The 19070-nt window shown below is 34.1% G+C and overlaps 1 protein-coding gene across 2 annotated transcripts in view; it reads left to right on the plus strand.

Moving 5' to 3' along the window:
- Window positions 1-19070, plus strand: part of PKN2 (protein kinase N2) — a 131345-nt gene that overhangs the window by 65846 nt on the left and 46429 nt on the right. For both annotated transcript variants that reach the window (XM_057500396.1, XM_036890155.2), the window contains 4 exons: window positions 6670-6787; window positions 7099-7244; window positions 7333-7546; window positions 18355-18540. In XM_057500396.1, the coding sequence (XP_057356379.1) occupies window positions 6670-6787; window positions 7099-7244; window positions 7333-7546; window positions 18355-18540 (664 nt within the window). The remainder of the gene's footprint in view (window positions 1-6669; window positions 6788-7098; window positions 7245-7332; window positions 7547-18354; window positions 18541-19070) is intronic.

The raw sequence follows: 19070 nt of genomic DNA on the forward strand, positions 1-19070 counted from the left end.
GTAAATGGACTGAATTCACCAATCAAAAGACACAGAATAATAGAATGGATAAAAAAGCAAGACCCATGTATATGCTGCTTACAAGAGACTCACCTCAGACCCAAAGACACACACAGACTAAAAGTGAAGGGATGGAAAAAGATATTTCATGCAAACAATAGAGAGAAAAAAGCAGGAGTTGCAGTACTTGTATCAGACAAAGTAGACTTCAAAACAAAGAAAGTAACAAGAGATAAAGAAGGACATTACATAATGATAAAGGGCTCAGTCCAACAAGAGGATATAAGCATTATAAATATCTATGCACCCAGCACAGGAGCACCTACATATGTGGAACAAATGCTAACAGAATTAAAGAAGGAAATGGAAGGCAATGCATTCATTTTAGGAGACTTCAACACAGCACTCACTCCAGGGGACAGATGAACCAGACAGAAAATAAGTAAGGACACAGAGGCACTGAACAACACATGAGAACAAATGGACCTAACAGACATCTACAGAACTCTACACCCAAGAGCAGTAGGGTACAGTTTCTTCTCAAGTGCACATTGAACATTTTCCACATACTAGGCCACAAAAAGAACCTCAGTAAATTCAAAAAGATTGAAGTTCTACCAACCAACTTCTCAGAACACAAAGATATAAAACTAGAAATAAATTGTACAAAGAAAACAAAAAGGCTCACAAACACATAGAGGCTTAACAACATGCTTCTAAATAATCAATGGATCAATGACCAAATTAAAACAGAGATCAAGCAATATATGGAGACAAATGACAACAGCACAATGCCCCAACTTCTGTGGGACGCAGTGAAGGCAGTTCTAAGAGGAAAGTATACAGCAGTAGAGGCCTATTTAAAGAAGGAAGAACAATCCCAAATGAATAGTCTAAATTCACAGTTATTAAACCTGGAAAAGAAGAAAAAATGAGGCCCAAAGTTAGCAGAAGGAAGGACATAATAAAGATCAGAGAATAAATAAATAAAATTGAGAGTAAAACAATAGAAAAAAATCAATGAAACCAAGAGCTGGTTCTTTGAAAAAATAAACAAAATAGATAAACCCCTAGCCAGACTTAAGAGAAAAAGAGAATCTATACACATAAACAGAATCAGAAAAGAGAAAGGAAAAATCATGATGGACATCCCAGAAATATAAAGAATTATTAGAGAATACTATGAAAATCTATATGCTGACCAGCTGGATAACCTAGAAGAAATGGACAACTTTCTACAAAAATACAACCTTCCAAGACTGACCAAAGCAGAAACAGAAAATCTAAACAGATCAATTACCAGCAACGAAATTGAATTGGTAATAAAAAAACTACCCAAGAACAAAACCTGCTGGCCAGATGGATTCACTGCTGGATTTTATCAGACATTTAGAAAAGACATAATAACCATTGTCCTTTAAATGTTAAAAAACATAGAAGAGGAGTGATGAAGCCAGCATCACTCTAATAAGAAAATCAGGCAAAGACACCACAAAAAAAGAAAACTACAGACCAATATCCCTGATGAACATAGATTCAAAAATACTCAACAGAACATTAGCAAACCAAATTCAAAAATACATCAAGAGGATTATACACCATGATCAAGTGGGATTCATCTCAGATATGCAAGGATGGTACAACATTCGAAAATCCATCAACATCATCCACCACATCAGCAAAAAGAAGGACAAAAACCACATGATCATATCCATAAATGCTGAAAAAGCATTTGACAAAATTCAACATCCATTCATGGCAAAAACTCTCAACAAAGTGGATATAGAGGGCAACCACCTCAACATAATAAACGCCGTATGTGACAGACCCACAGCCAACATCATACTTAACAGCGAGAAGTTGAAAGCTTTTCCCCTAAGGTCAGAAACAAGACAAGGATGCTAACTCTTTCCTCTTTCATTCAACATAGTACTGGAGGTCCTAGCCACAGCAATGAGACAACACAAAGAAATAAAAGGCATCCAGATTGCTAAGGAAGAAGTCAAACTGTCACTGTTTGCAGATGGCATGATATTGTACATAACAAACCCTAAAGAATCCACTCCAAAACTACTAGAACAAATACCTGAATTCAGCAAAGTTGCAGGATACAAACTTAATACACAGAAATCTGTTGCATTCGTATACACTAACGATGAACTAGCAGAAAGAGAAATCAGGAAAACAGTTCCATTAACAATTGCATCTAAAAGGATAAAATGCCTAGGAATAAACCTAACCAAAGAAGTGAAGACCTATACCCTGAAAACTACAAGACAGTCTTAAGAGAAATTAAAGAGGACACTAACAAATGGAAATTCATCCCTTGATCTTTGGTAGGAAGAATTAATATTGTCAAAATGGCCATCCTGCCTAATGCAATCTGTCAGATTCAATGCAATCCATATCAAAATACCAACAGCATTCTTCAACGAACTGAAACAAATAGTTTTAAAATTCATATGGAACCACAAAAAACCTCGAATAGCAAAAGCAATCCTGAGAAGGAAGAAAAAAGCAGGGGGAATCTCACTTCCCAACTTCAAGCTCTACTACAAAGCCACTTTAATCAAGACAAATTTGATACTGGCACAAGAACAGACCCACAGACCAGTGGAACAGAATAGATACAGAGTCCAGATATTAACCCAAGTATTTATGGTCAATTAATATATGATAAAGGAGCTTTGGATATACAATGGGGAAATGACAGCCTCTTCAACAGCTGATGTTGGCAAAACTGTACAGCTACATGTAAGAGAATGAAACTGGATCATTGTGTAATCCCGTATACAAAAGTAAATTCAAAATGGATCAAAGACCTGAATGTAAGTCATGAAACCATAAAACTCTTAGAAAAACAGTAAGCAAAAACCTCTTGAACATAAACACGAGCAACTTCTTCATGAACATATCTCCCCGGACAAGGGAAACAAAAGCAAAAATGAACAAGTGGGACTATGTCAAACTAAAAAGCTGCTGTACAGCAAAAGACAGCATCAACAGAACAAAAAGACATCCTACAGTATGGGAGAATATATTCATAAATGACATATCCGATAAGGGGTTGACATCCAAAATATATAAAGACCTTACGCATCTCAACAAACAGCAAATAATCCAATTAAAAAATGGGCAGAGGAGCTGAACAGACAGTTCTCCAAAGAAGAAGTTCAGATGGCCAACAGACACATGAAAAGATGCTCCACATTGCTAGTTATCAGAGAAATGCAAATTAAAACCACAATGAGATATCACCTCACACCAGTAAGGATCGCTACCATCCAAAAGACAAACAACAACAAATGTTGGCGAGGTTGTGGAGAAAGGGGAACCCTCTTACACTGCTGGTGGGAATGTAAATTAGTTCAACCATTGTGGAAAGCAGTATGGAGTTCCTCAAAAAGCTCAAACTAGAAATACCATTTGACCCAGGAATTCCACTCCTAGGAATTTACCCAAAGAATGCAGGAGCCCAGTTTGAAAAAAACATATGCACCCCCTATGTTTATCGCAGCACTGTTTACAATAGCCAAGAAATGGAAGCAACCTAAGTGTCCATCAGTAGATGAATGGATAAAGAAGATTGGTACATAAACACAGTGGAATATTGTTCAGCCGTAAGAAGAAAACAAATCCGTCCATTTGCAACAGTGTGGATGGAGCTAGAAGGTATTATGCTCAGTGAAATAAGCCAGGCAGAGAAAGACAAGTACCAAATGATTTCACTCTTCTGTGTGGAGTATAAGAACAAAGAAAAAACTGAATGAACATAACAGCAGCAGATTCACAGAACCCAAGAATGGACTAACAGTTACCAAAGGGAAAGGGACTGGGGAGGATGGGCGGGAAGGGAAGGATAAGGGGAGAAAAGGGGCATTATGATCAGCACACATAATATAGCGGTTATGGAATATTATACTCAACAAAACTGCTGTTGAGTATAACACAGAGAAGACAAGTAGTGATTCTGTAGCATCTTACTATGCTGATGGACAGTGACTGTAATGGGGTATGTGGTAGGAACTTGATAGTGGGGACTGTCTAGTAACCATAATATTGCTCATGTAATTGTACATTAAAGATGCCAAAATAAAAAAAATGAAATATGAATGTTCTTCTCTGCATGGTGTATTAAAATAGTTAAGAAAGGAGTATTGTGAAGGATTGACAGAACTACTGTCTTTTCACATAGTGATAAAATAATAAAAGAGTAGCCTAACTGCAAAGCATAATATTTTATAGTTAATTTTTATACTTTTATATTAGGACTTCATTAAAATAAAATCATTATTTTTATTACTCTAATAGAGAACATTTTAATCCTAATCATGTGCAACACAATATCATCTTAGTTTTATCTAATGTTTACAAGAACTCTATTTTAGAGAGTGGTATCTCCATTTACATAATTTCTACAAGAAACCTTAAGCTTGCAGGAGATAGGTAACTAAAATTTGCAAATGTAGTAAGATTTGAGGCAACTGTCTTGCAAAATATATTTATCCCATTAATTTGAAGCTATGGGATATAAGTTTTTTCTCTTCCTCTGATCTGGTCACAAAGAAATGGAAAAACTATTTCAAATCTTTACTTTGTCTCATGTTCCTAATACTGGATAAAAAAGGTATTAAGGTAAGAGAAAAGTGTTTTCATCTTAAATTTGAAGGTATATAGGTGTATTTAAAAGCATATATATTAAGTCATGGACAAATGCCAGATTCAAGGTAGTCTCCTTAATGGTAAAGCATAAATTTGTGTGTGTGTGTGTGTGTGTGCACAGACATATGTACTTCACAGTATAAATTGATATGTAAAGAACTTAATAATATTTGAGCCTTACTCCATGGTGTGGAATCTAAATATTTAATAAAGAACTAATTCTGACTAGAAACTCTTTTTTAAATGGCTCACCTTGGGAGCAGAGAAGAAATAGGAAAATTCATAAATTTGCTAATTTCTTTTGCGTCCACTCTGTATAGGCTAATTTGGTGTTTAACATAATATATTTCAGCTCACTTTTTTTTTCTTTATATAACAGCACTATTGTCTCTCCCACCACACCTGTCACCACCCTCCTCTTTATTCAGTGTCATGGTATACCATCTGTGTTTGAGTTATTGAATGATTCTGTGTGTCTGGTGATTATCTCTTAGCTTCCAGTCTTTAGTCTCCAGGAGACTACAGGTTGATTGTGTGCTGTTTTATTTCCAAATTAATACTGACTGCTTTAGTGATAAAAGTAGAGATGCTTAAATAATATGCAAATATTGACATTTCTTGTGAATAAGTGCTTCCTGAGTTGATGCTTAGTTTTATTTATCATTTCTGATTTTGTAGATTGAAGCCTACTAGACTTTGACGACTAATATAAGTAAGCAGGAGATGGCATTAAGTTCTGCAAAACTTTTGGGAAAAAAAATCCATGTATTATTTTTCCATGGCGGCTGTTAGTAAATTATCACAAATTTAGAGTCTTTTAAAGTAACAGTTTTGTATTTATGTTACCATTTTGTAATTGAGAGTTCTGCAGTGGATCTCAGTGAGCTAAACTCAAGGTATTGGCAGAGCTGCCTTCCCTTTTGGAGGATGTAGGGGAGAATTTATTTGTGTTCTTTCCAGCTTCTGGAAGATAGCCACATTCCGTGGCTCATGGCTCTCTTCTGTCTTGCAAGCCAGTAACAGGTCTGTTATTCTCACATCACTCTGAGCTCTTTTTGTCTTCCTCGTGCACATTTAAGTACCCTTGTGATTACATTGGGCCTACCTGGAAATTCTAGGATGATCTCTTTTTTTTTTTTAAGGTTTGGTGATTGACAACCTTAATTCCATCTGCTCTCTTAATTCCCCTTTGCTATGTAAGGTAACATATTCACAGAGTTCCAAGAATTTGGACATGGACATCTTTGGATGGGTTATTTTGCCTACACAATTCCCAAAATAGTAAGTGTTTGATGACTCTCTGTAACATTCAGTGTTAGTGGATCTAAACTGAGATACAACAATAACATCATTTCATTGAATTCAGGACCTTTCTTCATCTTAAGAGAAGACAGAAATTTATTCACTGTAACTTCCTTCCTAGCTTTTGTTGAGGTCTCATTTTTTATTGAAGAGTTTCTAGGGACCTTTCTCATTATTATCAGTGTTGACAAATGCTGTTTTCTGTTTCCTTTATCAGGGTTTAAAGGAATATTAATACTATCTATGATTAGCTATTTTTAAAATTTGCCTAAAATATATGCAGCTCCATGAAAACTTTAATGGGAAGAAAGAGATTTTCTAATTTTTAGGTGTAGTCAATTAAGCATCCATTCCCATAGAGTATTTTTCTGAATATGAGTTAGTGACCATGGTATAGGAAAATTCTTTATATTTTGTGTAAAGCAAAGAAAGAAAAAATTACAAATGTGAATTTGGATTTTTTTAAAACAGTAGTAAGATTCACTTGCTTTGTCTCAAATTTTCTTCAGTGGGGTTGTGTTTCTCATTATCATCCTATCAGTTTGATGGCCTTTTAAAATAAATGTATCTAAAGTATATATTGGTATATAGTGTTCACAGTGTTCTTTTAATTCTTGTTCACTTGCTGATATCATTTGATCTAAAAACAGTGAAAATGTTTTGTCTCTTCATCAGCTTACCTTTTCAAACTTAAATTTTTAATAGGATCGGAAACTCCATGGCACAGCTCAGCAACTGCTCCAGGACAGCAAGACAAAAATAGAAGTAATACGAATGCAGATTCTTCAGGCAGTCCAGACCAATGAATTGGCTTTTGATAACGGTGATGGAATGGAGATAAATTGTCTTCTTATTATGGGCTGATGGTGTGAAATAAATTTTATGTAGGAAACAAGCAGTGGTTCAAAATTAAGGAGGAAGCATTTTTTTTATCTTGAGATTTTGAGTTTTGATGGCTAAAATGGAAAGCTATGTATTTTAGCTTGTTATCTATTAAATATTCAGTGTTTACTGACTTAGGGACTAACTTTCTCTAATGTTATAAAAATTCATTTCTTTTTCATGAATGTTAATTACTACATATTATGAAATCAAATAAATGGTTCAAATAAGTTTCTTTTTCCCCCCCTCTAGCAAAACCTGTCATAAGTCCTCTTGAACTTCGGATGGAAGAATTAAGGCATCATTTTAGGATAGAGTTTGCAGTAGCAGAAGGTGCAAAGAATGTAATGAAATTACTTGGCTCAGGAAAAGTAACAGACAGAAAAGCACTTTCAGAAGTAATTTTAACTAAAATTTTTACCTTAATACATACATTATTCAAATAACGTGATTACTTAAATGACAATTATCTTTCCTCTGTTCAAGGCTCAAGCAAGATTTAATGAATCAAGTCAGAAGTTGGATCTTTTGAAGTATTCATTAGAGCAAAGATTAAATGAACTTCCCAAGAATCATCCCAAAAGCAGTATTATTATTGAGGAACTTTCACTTGTTACATCACCAACACTAAGTCCACGTCAAAGTATGATATCTACACAAAACCAATACAGTACGCTATCCAAGCCAGCAGCACTAACGGGTATGTAGCAGATATTTCCTGATTATTCTTGGTGCATTTTTTTGTCTACATCTGGTTCTGATTTAATAAATGAAAAAAGAATATGTACAGTTTTTTTTAATTGTGGTAATATACCCATAACATAAAATGTATTATTTTAGCCATTTAAAAATATGCAGTTCAGACTTTAGTATATTCACAGTGTTGTGTGACTATCACCACTGTCTAGTTCCAAAGCATTTTCATCACCCCAAAAGGAAATCCTATACCCATTAAGCAGTCACTCCTCATTCTCTCTTTCCTTCAGCCCTTGGCAACTACTGACTTTCTGCCTCTATAACTTTTTAATTATCGATATTTCCTATAAGTTAAATTACTTGTGGCCTTCTGTGTCTGATGTCTGTGTTTTCCACTTAGTGTACTGTCTTCAAAGTTCTTTCATTCATGAACTTTCAAGATACCATGTATCAATACTTCATTTCTTTTTATAGCTAAATACATTCCACTAAATGGGTATGTTCCAGATTTTGTATATTCATTCATTTATGGACATTTGGGTGGTTTCTGCCTTTTGACTGTTGTAAATATTGTTGTTGTGAATATTTGTGTGCAAGTTTTTGTTTGAATACCTGTTTTCACTTATTTACTAGGTCATATGGTAATTTTATATTTATAATTTTGAGGAATGGTCAGACTGTTTTCCATGGTATTTGCATCATTTTATATTCTCAACAGCAGTGTATAAGAGTTCCAGTTTCTCCACATCCTCAGCAACACTAGTTATTTTCTATTTTGATTATTTCTATCTTTATAAGTCCATTATTAAAAATAGAGTATTAAAGGCTCCAACTATTTTTGTAAATATACCTATTTCTCCTTTCAAGTATGTAAATTTTTGCTTCATGTATTTTGGGGCTCTTAATATGTATTGCACATATGTTTATAATTTTTGTACCTTTTTTATCTCCTGTGACAACTTTGAGTTTAAAGTCTGTTTTGCTCTTATTTAGTATAGCCACCCCCAGCTCTTTCAGTTACTATTTACATTAAATATCTTTTTCTCTCATTTCACTTTCAATCTGTTTGTGTCTTTACATCCAAAATGAGTCTCTTTTAATGTATAATTGAATCATAATGAGTTTAATCTGTGTAAGTTTAAAATAATTACTGATAAAGTACAGTCCAATTCTGATCTAACTATCCAAACTTAGATCAAATTTTATAAGTTAATGGCACAGTCTCCCACAATACTGCCCTCATTTCAGACATAAGCTGAAAGCTCAAGAGTTTCTGCAATGACCCACATTTCTGACCAACTAGCTGCAAATTGAGAGCTTTCCACTACCACCTCAGGCTCATTAATTCTTTAGAACAACTCAACTCAGGAAAGCTTTGTATTTACAATTACAGTTTTATTATAAAGGATACAAGTTAGAACCAGTCAAAAGAAAAGACACATAGGAAATGGTCTGGGAGGGTCCCAAATGTGAAGCTCCCTTGTCCTTAATATGCATCATCCTCTCAGTACATCAGTTTCTGTCACTAATCAAGAATCTCACGTTAGCTGTGAGTATCCAGTTTTTATTTCATTAACATAGGAGTGATAGATTAAATCACTGGTCAGTTGATTGAAATCAGTCTCCATCCTATCACCCTTCTCTCCCCCCACCCCCTCTCAAGATCAGGAGGTCGGGCTAATGTTTTGTGGCTCAACACACCAGGCCTCTAATCATATGATTTGTCTTTCTAGCATGACCAGCCCCTACCGTGAAACTGTCTAGGGGCCCAGCATGAGTCACTTTGTAAGTGTAAACTCTCATGTGGTCTGGGGGGCTCCTCATGAATAAAAATGACACTACTGTCATTGGAGAGATTACAAGTGTTTAGAGGCTCCTTCCCAGGTATCAGGCACCATTAACAGCCAAATTCTTATTACACAAAGAAAGGGTTTACTTGTGCCATTTTGCAATGTTTTCTACAAGTCTTGATCTTTTTTATCCCTGAATTTTTCTGATACTGCTTTCTTTTGTGTTTGAATTTTTCTAGTTTACCTTCTTGATTCCGTCCTTAATTTCCTATTTTTAAGTTATTTTCTTAGTGGTTACCCTGCTAATTACAATTAACATCCTAAATTTATAAGTTTTGTTTGAATTGATAGCAATTTATCTTGTTCCTATCAGCTGTACCTTCCTGTCTTTATATTGTTGTCACAGGTTATATCTTTATGCACTGTGTGTCCATTAGCATTGATAATAATTGTTTTATACATTTGTCTTTTAAGTCATAAAGGACAGTTACAAACTAAAAAATATAGTAATGCTGTCTTTCATATTTATCTTTGTAGTTTTACTGATGTTTTTTCTGTGATTTCAAATTACTGAATAGTGTCTTTTCATTTCAATCTGAGTTAATTATTTTAGCATTTCTTCTGCTCCAGTACAAAGTGACAAACTCCCTTAACTTTAGCATTTAGTGTTGTTATAGCTTATTGATGAATTTACTCTTCTATTGTAAGTATTCCCTTTTATCTCTGAAAATACTCTGTGACTCTTCTACTTGATATTAATAGACATACTATCCTTCCCATGCCTAGTGTAACCTAGTGAATATTTTCCATCCTTGCACTTTCAACCTGTTTGATTTTTTATTTAAAATGAAATTTTTAAAAATGTAGGTGACCCTTTTCAACAACTTTATTTATATACAACTGTGCATATTTGATGTGTACAGTTTAACTTTGACATGACAACCCCCAAAACTGTGTACCCTTTATAAACCTTCCATTTAATATTATTTTTGTTGTATTTAACTCTATAATCTTGGTGTTTGGATAGCATTTGCTCTTTTTTCTGTTTATCCTTTCCTGCCCTTTGTAGTTGTTGAAACAAATACTTCTGATATTCCTTTTCATCTCCCATGACAGCTTCTGTGTGTGTGTGTCTTTGTGTGTGTTGCTTGCTTTAGAGGTTCAAGTGTGCATATTGAATTTATTATAGTCTATAATCTCAACATACTATCTCACTTCCAAATCAGTTTAAGAATTTTATGAGGAATATTTGCCACTCCTTCCACTCCACTGTTTTGTGACCTTGTAACATATTCTATTTCTATATAAGCTATGAAAATCTATATTCTTAAGTATTGTTTTGCTTTAAAGAGCTAAGAACTTTAAGGGTACAGTTTACTTTTTTATAGGTTATTTTTTTTAGAAAACAAAATGCTGTCCTTTATATTTAATGATTTATTTATTCTGTTCTTCATTCTTTCTTGTACTTTCTATGTTATAATTTCCCTTTAGCCAAGTTTCTTTTGACATTATAGTGTGGAAGTGCTAAGTCTAATTCTTTTACTTTTTCCCTTGATTTCACATTTATTTAAGAATAGTATCAGTAGATGTAGAAATTTATGTGTATTTTTTCTTTCAGCTTTATAAATGTGATTTTATTGCCTACTTTTCTATCTTTTCTATTATGAGAAGTCATCTGTAATTCTTAACAGTGTTTCTCATCATGGAATGTCCCTGATTCCCCAGCATCTTCAATAACATAGAATTATGTTCACTTTTCTTAATCATTTTTTTCTTCTCCTAAGATTGAGTTTTTTAAATCAGCCTAGTTTCAGATTTGCTAATTCTTCTGTCTGCTCAGATCTGCTGTTGAACTCTCTAGCAAATTTTTTGAATTTCTGGTATTTTAGTTTTTGACTTCAGGATTGCTATTTGGTTCTTATTTATAAATTCCATATCTTTATTAATATTCTCTATTTGGTGAAACACCATTCTCCTTTTTTCCTTTTGGTCTCCTTTAGGTCTTTGACCATATATAAGATAGTTGATATAAAGTCTTTGGTGAATGCAATGTCTTAGCTTCCTCAGGCACAGTTTCTGTTAATTTCTACTTATGTGAATCAGCTATACTCTCTTATTATATTGCTTGTCTTAAAATTTTAAATTTAAAGCTGGATATTGGGAATATTATAATGTATAACTCTGGACGATAACTCCCCTTTCCTAGAATTTTTAATTTTTCCATATGGGATATAGTATATAGTGGCTTTTATAAACTAATTTGTAAAGGCTTTATTTGTTATGTATCATCTGAAGTCTCCATTAAGTTAGGGGTCAACTAGAGTTTTTTCAGACATTTTTTTTAATGCCTGAAGGCAAAAAAAGGCTCCATCCCCACCGCCCCCAATCCCATCTTTGCAGCTGGGCTCTGTATTTGTGTACTGGGGGCGGCGTACCTTCAACATTTTACAACCCTCACCTTCACTTGCCTAGAGCTTAAAGATCAGTCAGATGTGAGAGCTTAAGGCCTTTTCAGGTTTCTTCTGAGGATGTCTCCTGTTTGCACCTAGCCTTTTAGTTTCCCAGTAATATCTGGGAGCATTGCAAAGCTCTTTTTAACCAAAACATCTCATTCCCTAGCTTCTCCAAAACTCTTTGGAATGTCTTATTTGTCCCAAATGATACCTTTTGCCTGAGGCTGCAGTGCCTGGTTCATTTGCCTTTAAATGCTCCCCATCTAGCTATTTCTCTGCCCTGGGAAATTTCCTGATTAGGTGAAAAAAAGGCAAGCTGTTTGTGTTAGGCCTTCATGGGACCCTCAGACAGGTCAAAGAAGGCAGCCACAATTCTTTGAGAATGAGATCTCTGCTTCCTAGGGCACGAGGAACGCAGGCTGCTATCTTCAAGACCATCACCAAGCCATTGGGAGGCAGGGGATTAGGCAAAAGTTAAAACACCATAGAGCTCCTCTACTGAGAATATGTTGCTTTCTTTTTTATTAAGCATTTACTTGGTTGATGTAAACTTTCAACAGTTTTCCAAATGAATGATAAAACTCATTCTAACAATTTTTGCTCGTTTTTGTTTTGTTTTCCTGTTTTTTGGAGAAATTGCCTTTGGACTTTGGTACTCCACCATTTTCTCTGACCATCACCTACAGAAATTTTTATGGCCCATGTAACTATGACATGTTTTGTTACATAGACTTCTCTCACCCCCAGAAATAATTAAGTTATCCATATTAATGTCATATGGGCTTTTCCTTAAAAATAATGTCATTCAATATTTTGAAGATATGAAAGTGTTCTTCAGAATTGCATAGTATACTATCACATTTTAGGAACTTTGGGTATCATTAATCAGTTTTATACTATGGCAAACTTCTACATTTAAACTTTTGAAGGATAAATGTACAGTTTAACTATGCTGTTGTAACTATTAGGGTCAGCCTAAACCTGTGGTTACCAAATTGAGTTCCTAAATCTGAGGTACCCTGTGATGCCAAAATTAATTCACAGGAGGACAAAAGGTTATTTTAATTTTTTGAGCCTACAGTTAACCATTCAGACTTATGGTAGTTACAGTTTCAGCAATAGGTGGAGCTACTTTCTTTTCAGTGATGTCATGTGTTGAAGAAGCTGGTTTTCCTTCTCTGCTGTGATAATAAAATACCACACGAAAATCAATGTGGGATAGAAAATAAGGGCAGCAGTTTCCAGTCTAATTCTGAAGTTTGATAAGTTGTACAGTGCCCAGTAAGTATACACATTCCACTAGGAAGTAGTCATGATTATTTAAGAATGAAATAAGATTACTTTTTCAAGTTCTGTGTGTGATTTTTTTCAAGTATAACTTTTTCAGGATTATATCAAGTACTTGATATAATGTCCTATGAAACAACTATTAAGTTTATCTTTCAGACTAGGAGCATAATGAAAAAATTGAGACACTAGCGTATGTTGAAATGAGACAGACTGGGAACCTCTAGTCTAAGCCCTCCATTTTATTTTAAATGTTATAATATTTATTATTTAAAGTATTCCTTTCCAGGTACATCTTTTTATAACTCTTAGCATGAATCTTATACCACAATTAAACTGGTATGTGCACAGTACCTGTTTAATATCTTTGCCCTATCAGTCATCTTCTTCTTGTATCTTTTTTAAATCAAAACTGGACCTATGAAGAACAAAGACCATGTCATCTACCTACATGTAATCCTAGCCTCTAGCACAGGGCCCTTCATACATTCAGCAGGTACTTGTAAATATTATTTGATAGGGTAGGGACTGTACTTACTAAGTTTCCCCATCTTTTGGCTCAGTGCTGACCACATTAATATTCAAGAATTTCTGAATAATTCACTGATTAAACTATGGTTGTCAAATATTTGGAAATTAATATTTCCAGAAAAGTAATAAAACCACATTTTACAAAATTAACTGATACCACTGGAAATATTTTTCCTCTTCATTCTGGTCAGCTCCTCTCCCCAGCTCTTGAACCTCTTTTCATTTCTCTCTTTCCCTGTGTTTCATTCCCTTACTGAACTTCACTCAAAGTGATGTTAATCACTAGTCTAAAAGGAAATATATTAATGTTTTTAAGACATTTTGGTTCTTTTAAAAATTCCTTCTTAAGTTCCTACTGGACCTTAAACTAAATAAGGAGTAACAAGGAAGAGTAGTAGTATTGGTGTTAATAAAGGATTAAACATAATAAAGGATTAACATAGGTAAGTACTGGGAGCATTACTGTCCTGGGTTTTTTACTGCATGCTGTTATTTGTGGGTTGGCTCTTTTATACTCTGGTTTCTTTTGTGGTTGTGTGATTATAATATTGAAATTTGCAAATCTGTTGCCACTTTGATATAAGGTATAATTAAATTTTTTTGGTCTGCATTTTGAGTCATTTACTAGTTTTTATAAAAGATTTCCTCAGAACTGAGAAATGTTAGTTGTACCAAGATGAAATACTGAATTATTAAAATGTATATAAAATAATTTTTCCAGAAAGTTAAAAGAAATAAAAAAACACTTACTTGTTCTAATGGAATTTATAGCTACTGCTTATGAATACAAATGATATTTACTTCTTGGATTTGCTTACTTTAATGTTTTCATATTGTGGGTTATAAAAGTAAAAAATGTAACTTTAAGCTATTTCTAAAACAGTTATACGCAATTACAGTTGTGTCACCTCATAAAAGAAAGAAACTTTTAGATGCTTAATAAAGATCTTAAATCCCTCCAGATTTTTTTCTAAATGAAAGCAGGTGTTGAGCATTGTCATCTAATATATTGAAATTACTAAAATATTTAATAAGCTATCATGGTTTGAAGTAGTAGCCAGATGTTTTCAGTTTCCCCAGGATGACTTTTACAGCTGAGCATTTACAGTGGAAATGAGCTAAGTTTGCCAGTTTAACAACAACAAAAAACAAATAAAACACACAAACACAGCAAATTGTTTTTTGAACTAAAATTAAAATGATACTCATTATATTTTATCTACCTTAATACTTGACAATTAGATAAGATTTCCATAGCCTAAGCAAACATAAGATTGAAACTTCCCTTACCTTTAGCAAGTTTGAGACATAATTTACATCACCATAGATGTCCCAATTTTAATACACAGATTTATGATATTTAGTTGGTCCACTATCATTATCATCCAGTTTTTAGAACAGCTTTATTGAGGTATAATTGATACACAGTAAACTACACGTTTAAAATGTGATTTGAGAAATTTTATAGTACAAAGTCCTGAAACTCTCACCATATCAAGGTGATATATCCATCCTCCCTGAAAGTGTCCTCTTTTATCTCTATGTTTTCTGCTCTTTTCTGCTCTTCTCATGCTCTCTTTTCTGCTCTTCTCATGCTCTCTCCCCATAACCGTCCCTAGGCAATCACTGACCTGTTTCTGGCACTAAATAGTAGTTTGCATTTCGCAGAATTTTATGTAAATGGAATCATACAGTATATATGGGTAGGGAGATACTGAGCTTTTCACTCTGAATAATTATTTTGATAATCATCTGTGTTGCGTATATCAATAGTTTGTAGTAGTATTCAATTGTATGGTTATTCTATAATTTCCCCATTCATTTGAAGTCAGTGTTTGGATTGTTTCCATTTGTACTTTTTCAAATATAGTTGCTAATAACATCCTTGTACAGTTTTTGTGTAGACATAGATTTCAGTTCACTTGGGTAGATACCTAGGAATGATATAGTTGTATCATACAGTAGTCTGCTGATAAGAGATTCTTTACCTGTTTTTATTTCTAAAATGTCCTCATTTGTGAAAGATGTTTTCAGTGGGTTTAGAATTCTGAGTTTATGGTTTATTTGTTTGTTTCCTCAGTACTTTAAAAATGTTGCTTCTTCTTGTTTCATTGTTTCCGGTGAGAAATTCACTGCTATTCTGATCTTTTTATGTAACATTTTTCTCTGGATGCTTTTAATATTTTATTTTTATCACTTGTTTTGAAAAGTTTGATTTTGGTATACTTTGGTGTGATTTACTTATTTTTCTCGCTTGATGTTCATAAAACTTCTTGGATACTTCTTGGGTTTATAATTTTCATCAAATTTGGGGGATTTTCAACCATTATTTTTTCATATGTATTGTCTGTCCCCTATTCTCTCTGCTCTTCATCAGGGACTTCAGTTACAAATATACTGCACTTGAAGTTAAACTCAGTTCACGTATCTCCTGTTCTTTTATTCCCCCAAATCTTTCCTTTCTGCCTTCTATTTTTGATCATTTTTATTGCTATAGCTTCAAGTTCACCAGCCTTTCTTTTGCAATGTATAATCTTCCACCAGTCAAGTGTATTTTTCTTTAAATCTCAGACATTGTTGCCATCTCTAGAAATTTGTTCAGGTTTTCTTCCATATCTGTTCAACCTTTTGAACAGATGGAATATAGTTATGGTAACTGTGTGATGTCTTTATTTGCTAATCCTAACATTTATGTCAGTTTTAGATTGCCTTTCATTCAATTTCTTGTAATTATTATGGATTCTGTTTTCCTCTAATTTTTTTGCTTGGTGTGAGAGGCAGAATTTTAAGAATGACTTCCAGAACTTCTTCTCTGTGAATATGATGGGACATCACTTCTGTCATAATGTTGTGTTGTTTGGCAAAGGGGATTTTGCCTGTCTGGTTAAAGTTACTAATCAGTTGACTTTGAATTATTGTAAAGAGCAAATATTTGGGTAGACTTAATGTAATCACATGAGCACCTCAAGAGCAGAGGATTTTCTGATTTTTTCTGATGGCAAAAGGCAAAGTCAGATCTGAATCATGAGAAATGCCATTGCTGGCTTGAAGATGGAGGAGGTCATGTAATGAGGAATACAGGAGCCTCCAGAACTTGAAAACAGCTATTGGCTGTCAACCAGCAAGGAAATAGAGTCCCCAATTCTGTGGCTGTAAAAAACTGAATTCTGCCAACAACTTGAATGAACTTGGAAGCAGATTCTTCTTCACAGCTTCCAGATAAGAACCCAGACTTGCAGATAACAATGATTTCAGCCTTCTGAGGTGTTTAGCAGAGAGTGCAGACCAGCCTACCCAGACTCTGATCTACAGAACTGTGAGATAATAAATAGATGTTCTTCTAAGCCACTGAGTTTGTGGTAATTGGCAATGCTGTAATAGAAAACAAATACACATGGTCATCTTTGATTAGATGCCAGACATTTTGAATGTTAGCTTGTTGGGTGCTGGATCTTTTTATATTCCTCTAAATATTCCTGAGCTTTGTTCTGTGTCACAGTTACCTGAAAACAGTTAGACCTTTTGGGTATTGCTATGTTATGTGGTCATTTAGTCTAAGGGTGATTATCCTCTGCTACTGGGGCGAGACTGCATATTTGGTCAGGGGCACCCTTGGCACATCTCAGGAGTTCTGTGTATGGACAGCTGTCTTCTTTTGTTTACTCTGAACTCTAGGTACCTTGATCATTTCTTTCTCCTTAACTCAGTCTGCTTGGCTCCACCTGAGTTCCTTTTCCCTGTACTATGTCCTGGATAGTCTCAAGGCAGTAAGCTGGAGCAGTCTTAGGGCTCATCTCATTTGTTTTCCATCTCTCAGGTATCACTGTTCTTCATGCCTGATGGTCAGTGTCTTTAACACTGTTTCTTCCATATATTTTGTCTGAATATTTTAGTTTTTTGAGTTCAGGGTAAATCCAAGCCTTTTTATTTTGTTAAAAGCCCTTTGGTTACTTTTAAATATCAAAGATTTTAAGTAAAATTAAGTTTTAATTAAGTTTAATAGGACAGCTTTACCAAGAAATACTGTCCCTAAAGTTATGTTATGCTGTGTGCACTAAAATTTTAATACTGAAGCACCATTTTGAAATTCTGATACACTAAGTTGAGCCTAAGTGATGACAAAACCACATCTCCAGATGGCTTGACTCACAGTTTCTCATTTTCATTTCAACACCTTTAGTATTTATTTGACTAAAGTTGCAATTATTTTATGCTTAGATAATCACAACCCTTAATTATTTGACTGAGCTATTAGAATGGAAAGATGTTACTTCACATCTCAGAAAAAAAAAAAACAGAAACCCATTTATTTATGGGAAAAAAGCCCTTTTCTATGTTAATTACAGAACTCTTAAATACAGCTGTTATTCACACAGATATCCTTGTTTCTAATTTCTGTATGTTTTAATAGGCATGCTATTTAGCTTTATATTTTCCCTCTCACATGTTCTATGCACATAACTCTGTAATTCTTCGATGTAATTATAGAAATGAGTATTCAGATGTGCAAGTTTATGTAACTTCTGTTTTATGTCCTATAGTCAGCTTTTGAGAGGTGCCATTCTTTCTATAAAATTGCTTATAGTTGTCTCAATTCAGAATCTTAATAGTTTTCTCTAGTTAAAAAGAAAAGATGATAGTTACCTCAGAGACCCACTGAGAGGAGATAATTGTTTCTGAATAGGTAACAGAAACATAGTTCCATATATCAAGAATTGATGTTTTTATTTGTTATTTGTTTACGCTAACAGGTACTTTGGAAGTTCGTCTTATGGGCTGTCAGGATATTCTGGAGAATGTCCCTGGACGGTCAAAAGCAACATCAGTTGCACTACCTGGTTGGAGTCCAAGTGAAACCAGATCATCTTTCATGAGCAGAACAAGTAAAAGTAAAAGTGGAAGTAGCCGAAATCTCCTAAAAACTGATGACTTGTCCAGTTCAGTAACCATACTTTTTAAAAATTATGTAACAAACTAAAGGTCGTACAGAAAAGACTTAGCACTGGGGACAGACAAAAACGGAAAAAGTCAATTGGACAAAAAAACTATAAAATTATAATTTCCATGATTTAATTTTAAAATGCTAAAAGCTATAATAATAGAAAATAAGACAACAAAATGTATTTTATTGAAAATACGTTAGAAAACTGAATAACATATAGCACTAATTCTTTTGGAAGAATGAAATGTTGGAGCATCACTCTTTATACAGAGGCTGTGAGACCTGTCACTTCATGATTCTTTTAATGATGTAGTGACACTTCTAAATTAACACTGACATTTTGGTAACCATGGACCAAACATATTTACCAGTATAGTAGCCCAAGTATTTCAGTAGTAAACTGAAATGGAGAAGCACATGGAGGTGGTGAGAATTAAATGCAACAGGTTTACAAAACACTTTGGAAATGTTCTGAAGTGTAATTATTAACTGTGGTATAAAGGTGTAACTGAGGGGGTTGGCACA

This window comes from Manis pentadactyla, chromosome 4 (assembly GCF_030020395.1).
Source record: "Manis pentadactyla isolate mManPen7 chromosome 4, mManPen7.hap1, whole genome shotgun sequence".
Classification (NCBI taxonomy): domain Eukaryota; kingdom Metazoa; phylum Chordata; class Mammalia; order Pholidota; family Manidae; genus Manis; species Manis pentadactyla.